This window comes from Cydia splendana, chromosome Z, assembly GCF_910591565.1.
Source record: "Cydia splendana chromosome Z, ilCydSple1.2, whole genome shotgun sequence".
NCBI lineage: Eukaryota > Metazoa > Arthropoda > Insecta > Lepidoptera > Tortricidae > Cydia > Cydia splendana.
In genome coordinates this window covers 26,437,319-26,449,694 of record NC_085987.1, presented here as the reverse complement: position 1 = coordinate 26,449,694, position 12,376 = coordinate 26,437,319, and the positions used below count along the sequence as shown (strand labels likewise).

At 43.0% G+C, this 12,376-nt stretch overlaps 1 protein-coding gene across 1 annotated transcript in view; it reads left to right on the top strand.

The window, feature by feature from the left end:
- Positions 1–12,376, top strand: part of LOC134805094 (uncharacterized) — a 91,562-nt gene that overhangs the window by 62,907 nt on the left and 16,279 nt on the right. The window contains exons 54-71 of the mRNA XM_063778384.1: positions 845–1,052; positions 1,377–1,579; positions 1,742–1,812; positions 2,577–2,746; positions 2,995–3,110; positions 3,387–3,475; positions 3,937–4,067; positions 4,490–4,635; positions 5,649–5,774; positions 6,273–6,384; positions 6,825–7,001; positions 7,825–7,980; positions 8,212–8,313; positions 8,381–8,472; positions 9,081–9,285; positions 10,202–10,345; positions 10,631–10,790; positions 11,836–11,978. Coding sequence (XP_063634454.1) covers positions 845–1,052; positions 1,377–1,579; positions 1,742–1,812; positions 2,577–2,746; positions 2,995–3,110; positions 3,387–3,475; positions 3,937–4,067; positions 4,490–4,635; positions 5,649–5,774; positions 6,273–6,384; positions 6,825–7,001; positions 7,825–7,980; positions 8,212–8,313; positions 8,381–8,472; positions 9,081–9,285; positions 10,202–10,345; positions 10,631–10,790; positions 11,836–11,978 — 2,551 coding nt within the window. The remainder of the gene's footprint in view (positions 1–844; positions 1,053–1,376; positions 1,580–1,741; positions 1,813–2,576; positions 2,747–2,994; positions 3,111–3,386; positions 3,476–3,936; positions 4,068–4,489; positions 4,636–5,648; positions 5,775–6,272; positions 6,385–6,824; positions 7,002–7,824; positions 7,981–8,211; positions 8,314–8,380; positions 8,473–9,080; positions 9,286–10,201; positions 10,346–10,630; positions 10,791–11,835; positions 11,979–12,376) is intronic.

The window sequence follows — 12,376 nt, the reverse complement described above, 5'->3', positions numbered from 1 at the left end:
GTAATCGTTTCGTTTAAGCAATGTTTAGTCGAATAACGTTTCACATTTTACATATAAGTCGTTATTTTCGAAACAAAATAAAGAAATAAAATATTAATTTTAAGTAAATGCGTTAAGTATATGTATATAAAGTTACGAAGAAGTTAGCGAATATATAGTGTCAAAGGTAAGGCTACAGTTGCACATCATGAAATTGGTGGATTTCAGGAGGAAATGCTTGAGTAATTTAGAAAATACCGAAATCATAATACACATGCCTTTAAAAATTGAAGGGTTCCGTCAATTCCTCATGGATTACAACATCAGATCAGAACCAAAATTATTATGGGAATACCTCGCAGGTAACTTTTTTCAAACAAATAAAGAATAACTCAAATCGGACTATGGGTGCTGGAGTAATCTCTAAACATACTACTTTAAAAAAATCATCATCATTATAATTTTTTTTAGCATTAGAAAGAAGGTAAGCGACGTTGACATGTCTTTTAATTGAAAAACGCTTTTTAAAAATCAGTAACTAAGTATTACTTATGAAAGCAGAAGAATATAAATGATCGTATTAGATTCGTGAATGTTTATTTATTTACCATGACTTATTTTTAAAAAGAGTTTTTTTTAATTAAAAGACACGTCAAGATTGTTTACCTTTTTTCTAATGCTAAAAAAACGAACATTCAATATTAATGCCAAATGAACATTCGACCTATTGTGTTTCGACCAATGGTTTCTCGGGTAATTATGACAATTACTAAATGATTATTCTCCGCGTTTACGCGATAATGGGTGGGTGAATTAATGTTGTATAAGTATGGTCTTGTGTGTTGAAACATATTGTATCATACAGATGCGACGTCCTAGACTGCTCGACGGGCACGCTCGAGCAGATGGTGGGATCGACCCGCGTGCAAGCGAGTGCTTCCGTACCGAGCAACGTCGTTGTATCGCAGGCTCGAGTGCGCGCGTGCTCCGAGTGCGTGCGTGTAGCGCTGCACGTGCCGCGCCTCAGCACGCTGCGGGCGCTCGCCGACGACTGGGGGCCAGTTTTACGACAGGTATTTACTTGCAAACTTAAGAGATTGTCGTGTCATCCACTGCGCGCGATCGGACTAAATTAGAGGTCCTCAATCTAGGTGATAAGGGACCATTTGATTTTTTTTTATTTTGCTATGGACAGGAATGACAGCTTAGATGTAAAAACCTATAACGAATATATTTAATAAACGTTGATTATATTTATAAATTATAGGACCACTTCAAGTGTTACCGGGAACACCAGTGGTCCGTAATCCATCGTTTGAGAACTACTCGACTGAAATATATCATCCAACTTTACTATTTTAAATTCTTTAAGTAGTAAAACTAATTTGTAATTTCAGTGCAATGGAGACGTATCCATGGAGAAAGAAGAGAAACATTTGGACAGTTGTAATGATTCCGAAGCGGACATGTCTGAAGTGTTGGAACTAGAGGGCCGCGTGTCGCTGTGGGTCCATAACAGTTGCTGCATCGCGCTGCGGGTGGGCCAGGAGGGCTGCGAGGAGATCGCACCGCTTGGGCCCGGCGTGAGGCTCGCCTACCGGTAACACACGTACTGTACTACAGCTGGACGGCGCGTGTCGCGGTGGCTACAACAGCTGCTCCAGCGCGCTGCGCCAATAGGCTCCGTTAGCCCGGCTCAAGGCGTTAAATGTAATTAAAACGTCTTGTAATTTGCTTCTAATCAAATTCTACATCGTTTCAGATGGCCGTCTCCAAATGCACCGTTCAAAATTCGATTTGCCCTAGCGGGACCGTCTACAGAATGGTCCTCTAGTAAGTATTACGTATTGTATAAACACAAGCAGTGATTTGATAGTTAAATATATTCAAGGATTGAGCCACGGAAAAGCGTATATAGCGAGTAACTGGTTTTGTAGAAAACTTCATTATTTTTGTTCTTTTCATAACCAGAGCCCGAAATTTTCGCGGCAAAACAAAAGACTGTCGCAATCTTGCTAGAGTTAGAAACATTTTTTGGTAGATATCGATAGTTGTGTAGGTGTATTGTCTAATAGAAGAAAAAACGGTCCACCGAATAAACAATAAATTTAATAAGAAAATTTACGTGAGGATGTCTAAAATTATGTAGAGACAGATACAATTAGTATACATAATGCAATAGTATAAATAAATGGCTTAATAAACGAAACTTTACTCCCAGAGCATGTTGAGAAATGAATTATTATCTACTCCTATTAATATCACAAACCAAATAAAATGTCATGTGCTGCTGTGTGTACTGATGTGTATTTCGAAGAAGATATTGTATCTGTTTCTATATACTTTTAGACAAACCTCACGTAAATTTTCTTACTAAATATTTGTTTTATTAGGTGGACCGTTTTTTCTTCTATTCTAGACAACACACCTACACAACTATCGATATCGACCAAAAAATATTTCTAACTCTAGAAAGATTGCGACAGTTTTTGTTTTGCCGCGAAAATTCCGGGCTCTGTTCATAACAAATAAAATATGATGACATTTTATATTACCAAATGTTTATGAAAAACGCCGTCGTAATTTTTGTCGTGCAGGTATACCGTTCTCTTCTGGCGAGAGCCGCGTGCGGCTGCCTGACGCCGAGGCGGCGGCGGGCGGCGTGTACGTGCACGTGCGCGGCGACGTGGCGGGCGCGCGCCGCACGCTGCACCTCTCCGGCCGCCTCGTGCTGGCCAACGCGCTGCGCCGGCCGCTGCATTACAAGGTAAGTCTCAGTATTTCCTACATACAAAGCCCTACTACAGCAAATCATACAAAGCCGTGAACAAATCTTTCTTATTGCGAACATATTAGTATTTAAGTTTTGGTTGTCACCTGTTCTCAAGCAGGTGGGTGTCTTACTCTTAATTATTGTTTAATTAATTTATTCAATCGTATTTTCTTAACTTTCGTATACTGAGCGCTAAACTATACTATACTTTTAAATGTACATGGTGATCGCTTCATTCAAAGGTGCGAGCGAAGAATGCAGGTTCGAAAGCGTGGTGTTCAGTGTGTTCTGGGGAGTTGAACGCCGAGACCGTGGGCCGGAGCGTCCTGTGCGGCGTTGACTGCGAAATGGTGCTTAAGTAAGTTACCCAACATCTTAAATCCAGCAGTACATACCTGTTAAGATACCTATATTACACGGAGTGCCACCTTTGCTCCACTTTAAGAATCGGGTATATTGTTATGTACACATTTTACGGTCTACGTCAGACAAATTGCGTTCGGAAGTTGACTTCTCGGCCTTAACGCACCTCTCCTTGGAACAAATTTTAGAATAAATACGCCTCAAAATATCGTATACGAAGTCTTTACATGTTTTCTGTACAGTTATAGGTTGACATTGTAACAATTTTCAGAATTAAGTTTACAACGCAAGACACCGGTTGGTCAGGTGACATACCGCTTAAGGAATGTCCAAAAGAAAACGTGCCGTGGTTAGTTAAAGGTAAGATAAAACTACTACATTAATTCACGTGTAAGCACGGCGTATAGTGGGCGTGGCTCATTTATTTTTTACTACCTACCTATATAATTGGTTGACCCGAGTGCCACGGAACGCCCGCTCGACGCTGACTCCGACCGCCATACATGTTTATAAAATGTGCACGCTCGGAGCGTGCGTTTCGTGACCTATGCCCACAGACAAAACATCCTCCACACTTAGCATAGTCGCGCTATCCCCTCTGCCACGCATACGATAATTTTACTCCATGTTCGAGTCGAAAGTGTCTTTTTGTGTGACGTCCGTGTCTTTGAACGGACCAATCACGGCACGGAATTTCGCTCACCTCGTCCCGCGCACCCCCGCTTTTTTGGCATCATCGGTTGCATGAAATAATTGTTCTAAACTCGGTCTAGAGGATTCCTAGTCTATGCCTATGCCTGAATATTTGCTTTACGTTGCAGTGCCGAGCGAGGGCGAGACGGCGTACGTGTCAGTGTGGTGCCGCGTGGTGCGTGCGCGCTCCGACGGCCGCGTGCTGGCCGCCATCTGGCCGCTCTACGTGCTGTGCTCGCACCTGCCGCTCGACACTGACGTTAGTATTAGGCACAGTAGAGTTCTGTGGCCGCATTTCTGTTTCTAATATGCGTCATAGAATTCCAAGAAGTCGCAACTCTTTTCGTGGCGCGCTAATTTCGCATTTGGCGGTTCCGATGCGGTTTCTAGTTGCAGCTAGAACGCGCGCCAACTTCGGCTCCCTAATGTGCACAAGACGAGAGTAGCGTTTTATGTCTTTGTTTGTAAAGCTTAGAACCCCTCTGTTAATTATAATTAGCTGTTGTCTTCTTCCAAATGTTAAAATGACGAGAAATAACAAATTAACTATAATGAGTATTTGTAAAATGTTATAGTTTAGTTAAACTTTTAAAGAGCTTTTGTATTTTTCTTGACTCAATGCTATGTAGGTGGTGAAGGTTTGTGGAATACGATTCCATTCATGGCAGGCGTTTTGTTCAGGTGTTAGTGTCGACGCAGAAAGAGAGTTCAGAGCCCGCGTCGCGACCGTCCCCTCTGGTGCAGACGGCGCCGGGCCGCGGCGCCTGCACGCACTTATTGGCGCCCGGCACAACCGCGGCGCGCCACCAGCTGTCCTTCCAGTACAAGTAATCTATCACATATATTTCTATACAACACCGACGCAGACACGCTCACCAGTTACTTTTCGGTGAAGGGAAAATCTTGAGAAAACCGAGCCGCTGCCAAGCGAGCCCCAGGATGTCTTAGCTTTAGCCATGGTTAAAACCCAGGAACACTAGGAACATGATCATGACCCTATCCCAATTTCACCTACTGGGGGGCGATTTTTGAATTTCGATCGCTCGATTTCGTCACTCGAAAATCGGTGGAAAACAGCGAAATGCTAATTTTTGAAATACGAGCGATAGAAATTGGGAATTTAGTGGTATTGACCACTCGTATTCAATTCTATTAGTAGAATTTAAATGCCTCGTAGTGGAGATATTATTAAAAGAAATACAAGAAATCGAGCGGTCGAAATGAAAAAATCGGCCACCTGGATTACGTTTCATTCACAAGCAGATTCGCACAAGCTCACTGAGGTGTGCTAGCCGATTTTCAAATTCGATTCAAGCTATAGTAATACGTTCAAATGTATACCTTGTGTTCAATACTTACATTCAACTGGAAATTTCAGCATTGCTCGAGCTGTGTAAGTTAATGTTTTGTTTCTGTATATACTCTCTCAAGCATTTCCGCCAGTAGAAAAGAGCTGCAAATTTAAAAAAATGTCGGCCGGAAGAAATTTAGAATTTCGCCTTTTTCTACTGACAAACTTGCTAGACCGGCTATATTTATGAATAAAAATCAACTTGTTATCTTGCGCCGTATGTAGGGCCATTTATCGATTGTGATATTAGCTTGTGTATCATGTCCTAGTAAAGCTTTACTCAGGGTCTGGTCCCCTTGATCAGGTGCTCTAGATGTGGTCTGTTCTGAGTCGTCTTTTCCTAAATTATCCTGATCCTGACATTTGACAACGATATGACGTTTAGTCGTTTATTCTCTTAAGTTTTCTGGAGAAAAAAAAAGTTCTCCTGATTACTAGCAGTTTGAAAGTATAATTATGAACAATGACCAAAATTCGTATTGCTTACAGAGACGTGGAGCACCCCGTCACCCGCGAGGCGATTCCTCTGCACTACGGCGTGACCGACACCTCCGTGTTCGACAAACGGGCGCCGGCGAACAACATCAATGAAATCGTTGAAGAGATTCGTGAATGGTAAGACAGTTGAATTGTACAAATAAGCATATTGTTGATCACTGATTTAAACTTTCACGATTATTAAACATTATCAAAACTACACAACGGGACTTAATCGCGTATTTAAGTTTTAAGATTTACCTCGGAGGAGGTAAATCTTAAAACTTAAATACGCGATTAAGTCCCGTTGTGTAGTTTTCATATTGTTGATTTACGACATTTTTCGAAATATTGTAAACGCGGTCACTCACGTAATTTAGGTCGTATGTCGATCAATATGTTTTGATTCGTTACGCCTTGTACGTTGAACTGTAGCAGCAAGTGTTGCTCCTGTCGGTAATAAACAGATCGGAACATGGCCAGCGATATTCCAAGTAAATTACGTGAGTAACGAGTTTTAAATATTTCAATGTGTTGAGTGTACTTTAGTGAGACGTTGATATATTTTGGGTTCTTTATACATTCATCCCACTCCAGTTGTGAATCGACCTGTACATGTGTCTATTTTTGGCGTAGGTTTGAACGGTCGGCGAGACGAGCGACGACCGACTGGCCTTATTCCATAGTCGCGTCCCATTGGTCGGGGCCATGGAGCCCGGCGAAATTGCAACCACGCTGCGATGTCACGGTTAGTTTCTAACGAGGTTAAACCCCCTAGATCATGTATATGTGTCAACTGCATTTTGCGATGGAATATCAAAAGTATGAAGTGTATCTTCTAGCTTCAATCATTTGCCGCCATATTCATATATATTATTACTAAATAAATAAATAAAATATAAGTCAAGAGATTGATATTTATCTTTATTAAATAGCTCGTGGAACACTACCGGAAGCTTAAACCTAAACGATTGCAGCCCCTTTGTCTATTATGTATTATCCTCATATCTATTTTATAACATGTCACTCTTTACTTTTTCTGTACCCGATGGATGATAAAAATAACCCTACAGCCAAGGCTTCGATCGCTGCCCATCGGCTGTCTGTTACCGTGCTGTATATATCTAACAGTTGATACCGCCATACTTTCCAATACATTCTTATTTGGAATTTTTGTGTGTTATTCAGGTGCGGTACGACGCAGTGCGCGCGGGCGGCGGCTGCTCGCTGCAGATCTCGCTGCGGCCGGTGGCGCTGCTGTGCAACGCGGCGCGCGTGCCGCTCACGCTGCGCGCGCACGACGCCGCGCCGCTGTGCCGGCTAGAACCCGGCGCCGCGGTTTCCGCACCGAGCGCCCTTCTGCAGGTCCGTATCCGTACCCGACATGCTAGCTGAATAGGGTGGCTGCGGCAGCTCGCGGCAGATTGATATTAGTGATAGCGGTACAGCCTGAAATTCGGGAATTAGCTGCAAATGGTGTTAAAGGTATGAAAATCGGCACGATCAATATTTAGGCCATTTGAATCAATTTGACCCGTAGCACCAAAAAATAAAAAAAACGGAAAGGAGTTATGACGTCATCTTTTTTTTTTGTATGGAAAAAAAAAAATTTTTGTTTAGTAACCAATCGTGTGTGGTATTAAATGAAAGGGCATTCGGAGCCAGTTCTAAAAATATATGACATTATTACATTTCAGTCACTTGTATTCAATTAGGCCAACCGCTAGCACTATATCTGCTGTGCAACGCGGCGCACGTCGTGCTCACACTGCGCGCGCACTACGCCGCGCCGCTCTGGCGGCTCGATTCCGGCGCGACCAGAGCACACTTCTGCAGGTCCTTATCCGTCGTGCTTGCAGTCAAATTGGCGCTGTACATGTTGTTGTCATACCTTAGAATTTAGATAGTATCTACCCATATGAGTGTGCAACGAACCGCCGCACACTGGTCCAAAACCTAAAGTGGGATATTTAATTTTCTTGTCAAGAATGTATTTGATCGCCGACCGTCATATACAAAAATATCATTCATAATATGCTAAGATTAAGGACACAAACGAGTCAATTTGAAGGTAAAATTGACAGCGTGTGCCAGACTTACGTACTCCGAACACATGGCGTTCTTGGCCTCCAAAAGGTTAAATACTTCATCTACTCGTAAATCAATAGCGGTTATTTCGTGTTAACAGAAACCATTCTTCATGTCGGTGGAGATGGGGCGGGAGACGTTCGTGAGCGGGCAGCTGCAGGTGTGGGCCGAGGAGCCGGGCCGCTACGGCTCGCCGCCGCAAGGCTGCGTCGCGCTCGACCACCCCGCGCCCTTCCTCATACACTGCAAGCAGAAGGTATCACTTCAACGAATTTACAACCAATTTTTATTACCTCTGTTTGCACACTGCACGCTGTAAAACAACATAATGTAGCAGTATGTAGCTTGACCTTGATCCGCCTTAGGATTTCGTACCCAAAGTGACTGTAACTACTATTTGAAAATGAATTATGTTAATTCGCAACCAAACCTTTTTACATTCTATATGCAACAGACATTTAACAGTTTACGTTTATGACAACTTAAGGTGGCGTTCCTGACGCTGCACTACGAAATAAAAGAAGAGATTAACGTTTTGGGAGTGACCTCGACTTTCCTACTTATAAATAGACTGGAAACTAATCTATTGGTAAGTTTGGTAACTTGTTTATTTCATTATTTCAATGATTTACCTGTAAACTGATTGTTTGTGCCAGGTTTCAGGTATAGCCGTTCCTGTTATCAACTCGGATGATGTGAATTTGCAGCCCAAAAAGTACAAAGTTGTCAGTCCGACCAAAGAAGGAAGGTGGGTTCATAGTGTCGTATTAAATAAAGCACATCGTAGGTACACGTAAATTTAATCAATGGCGCTGTCATACCTACTACTTGCATTTTATTATTATTACTTCGCATTACCTTGTGTATAATTTACCCTAGGTCCTACCTATAGTACTTATACAGTTCAATGAAATTTAAATCATATTCGATTGGAACAGAGTGGCTTTTGCTTTGTTTCGTTCAGTTTTTGAATTTCTGTCGCAAATTTTGCATTTTTCATTTGTATGGCTGGGCCTTAGGAGGATACACCTACATGAATGAGCACAGCATGGGTAAAAGCGATAAAACAATATTAGGGTAACCACTGTACCCAGACATTGGGTTTGCCAGTCAACTATTTTTTGCGCGTGCAGCAATTAAGAAAAGGCGTAAAATTAGGAAATTAGAAAGAAATTGGACGAGATGCGCGAAATTGCGACAAAAAATATAGTCATCGTTCCGATTTTTACCTTTTATCTCAATTACTCTGAAAATATGTATTCAAACTTTGCTCGTCAGGACCTTCGGCTATGTCATTTACAATGGTATGCAGGGTAACGATGTGCAAATGAAAATAAAGGAACATGTTTTATTCAGTCTCGACGGAGAAGCGCTGAGTCGTTTCTGGGTGCTGGAGCGGTGGCGCGGCGGCGACCCGAGCGAGTTGCGTACATACTTGTGCCTGGCGCTGCCGGCGCGGGGGGCGGACGCCGCGGAGCCCGCGCCCGCGCACGTGCCCGTGCTGCTGGCCGCCGCGCCCGTGCGCCGCGCCGTCGCGCTGCGAGATCATACGGGCAAATCGGTGAGGTGTAATACAGTATTTTCACTTCTCATGCTCAAAAAGTGCACCTTTATGTCGTGCGTAGACGACATAAAATCGCATTTTATGCTCTAGAGCATAAAGTAAAATCATCTATTACGACCCTTATTGGCTTAGCAATAAAGTCCAAATTCTGCCATACAAACTGCCAGCCCTGCCGGCGCGCCCCCGACCGGCGCTCTCCCGATCGGCGTGCCCCGCGCCTCCGACCGGCCCAAGAACAATTTTCTTTAGTCTTGAATAAATACGTTAAAATAACCTAAAATATTTGATTTTTTGTATATTTTCCTCGCAATCGAAGTGAAAAGCAGAGTGTACAACAAGGGCATAAATGTCCATTTTTACCCTCGTCTACTATTTTGGTCTTCGCTTCGCTCAGACCAAAAAATTGCCTCGGGTAAAAATGGGTCACTTTATGCCCTTGTTATACAATCTACTATTACACGTCGAGAATATCTAGTCGTTGGAATATACCACAAGGTTATTCATTTCAATGTCAGGTATGATTTCTGGACACCTTAGTACCATGTTACAGCGACAATGATACCAGATCCCGAGCGGTTTTCATATTAATTGTCAATGTGACATAGAGTAAACTACTTCGTTTACTATCAAGAGACATTGCGTTATTACTTATTGTATGTATACTCACATACATGATTTCGTTTAGAAACATCGCATATCTGTTGTGAAAATTCAAGTTAACTGAAACTATGGGCTCACGATTTCGCATATTTAGTCCCCTTGCACGGTGAATCTGTCAAATTATCTGGAAAAAAATCCTGTCACTTTGGCGTTTATTAAAGCTGGTCATTCATAGTTTCCACTTCGACAAATTTGACCTAGCAACCCTTTGTAACGAGTTTAGAACACAAGAGTTTCTATATAATGTTCACAGATACCAGCTGTGATAGTGCAGCAGAAACATGAAGGCCGGTGGGTGGTGACGGTGGCGCCGGACCCGTGCCCGCAGTTCGTGGTGCACAACCGCTCGAGCCACGCGCTCGTCATAGCGCAGTCAGACCTGTTCGGCCCAGTGAAGGTAATGTTCACATACTTAGCCTATAGGATGCTATTGGCTCTGTGAGCTGTAGAAGCCCCCATGAATCCGCCATTTTGTAAAAATTCATTAAAATGAGTCTACACCATAAACCCTATAATTATCGAACCAGCTCTCAAAATTTCACGAGAATCTGTTGAGAAATGCAACCGGTAGTGGTGAACAGTCGGGCATTTGAAAGCTTTGCTAAGCTGAAACGGAGACGCTTCGCGCTCTTTCGGTCTATTGGGTTCAAGTACATGTGTAAACTGGTGGTTTCATTATCAGACGATAGCTGAATGTCCGGGCACGCGGTGGCACTGCGCGGTGGAGGCGGGGGCCGTGGTGCACTACTCGACGCCGGCGCACAGCGCTCGGTTCCCGCCGCCGCCCCACGCCGCTCCCAACGCGGACCTCATTCCTTTCCTCACTATCAGCAAACTCAACGGTACGGACACTCAATTATATTTTCACCTCAGGAGCTCGAACAAGGGTACTTTGCTTCTTAAAAACAGTGAGCAAAATGCGATTTTGCTCACTGAGTCATTTTGTCTCACTCAGTGAGCAAAATCGCATTTTTCTCACTGATTGTGTCTCACTCAGTGAGCAAAATGCGATTTTGCTCACTGAGTGAGACAAAATGACATTCAAGTGACCTTTATAGTCATTTCAACATGCGGGGTCTAATACAAGTTCGATATACTTGGGTTCTATTATCTCTGTCCCTCTAGGTATGTTCTCACTGCTTAGGGTGAAAAATTTTGTGTACTACACGAGATCAAAGTTATTTACATCTCGTGCGCTTTTGAATCCCTTACTACGCTCAAGATTCTAAATTAGATTCACTCGCTACGCTCGTGAATCTATTATAGAATCTTTCGCTTGCACGGGACTCAAAATAAGCACTCGAAGAAATATCAAACTTTGATCTCTTGTTGTACAAATAACTATTGATACGAGTATATTTCACAATTGAGATAAGTACAAAGTGGAGGTCACGCTGACCTGTCCGCTGAACACATAACTGGTGATGCGTCTTCAGTTGAGCGGGGACCGCAGATTGGTAAATGTAGTGTAGGAGGAGGATAGGAGTGCGTACTCCCATCTTAAATGCCGTCGACGTACTTGTGACCCCTCTGGTGTTGGCGCTCCATGAGCCATGAGTGACGGTAACTGCTTACCATCAGGCGATTCGTCTGCTCGATTGCCTCATATATCATAAAAGATAATGCTCTCGGAAGGACGGAAAGTGAGGTCCTACCGCGAACCACGTTCGACGTGTTGGCTCCCTGTCACACTTACGTACGATGTACAAGTGCGACAGAGAGGCAACACGTAGAACGTGGTTCGCGGTAAGCCCTCTGGTCGTCATGAGCTACATAACATTGATCGCGGATAGTAAGTAGGTACTGGTATATGTAATTCTTGTACATGTACACTGAAATTACTTTTTAGTTATACACTATATAATATAGTTTGTGGTGATGTGACAGAGCACCAAGATCCGGAGTGGAGCGAGGGGGTGGCGGCAGCGGGCGGCGAGCAACTAGTGCAGTTGCCCGACAGCGACACCGTCAAGCTGCGCGTGCGGCCCCATCCGCACTCCTCGCTGCTCGAGTTGAAGGACGTCGACGAGGTGCGTCATACACTCCTCTTACCTGACCCGAATTCTCATTTTTCGGGACTATGACATTGAAATTCGGGATTGGTAGATTTCTGTGTGAATTTTAGAGATACGTAATAGTATTTTATACAATCGTGATATAATAGAGAGCTTTTCAGTCGAGTACCGTGTTTAAAGTAAGGTAAAGGTAAAAAAGTTACAAAAAAAAATTAACAATGCCATTCAGTTTCCTCAAATGTACTTAGCCAAAGTTAACGGAGTTAAAAAAAAACACCGTGTATAATATGATTTCAAGCAATCATTAATAGCATATAAATAAATACAAATAAACTTTACAAGTTTACATTTTGAACGGGATTTTTCAAACCTAAGTCATTTAGGAAATTGGTTATTATCATTTATCTGTGCAT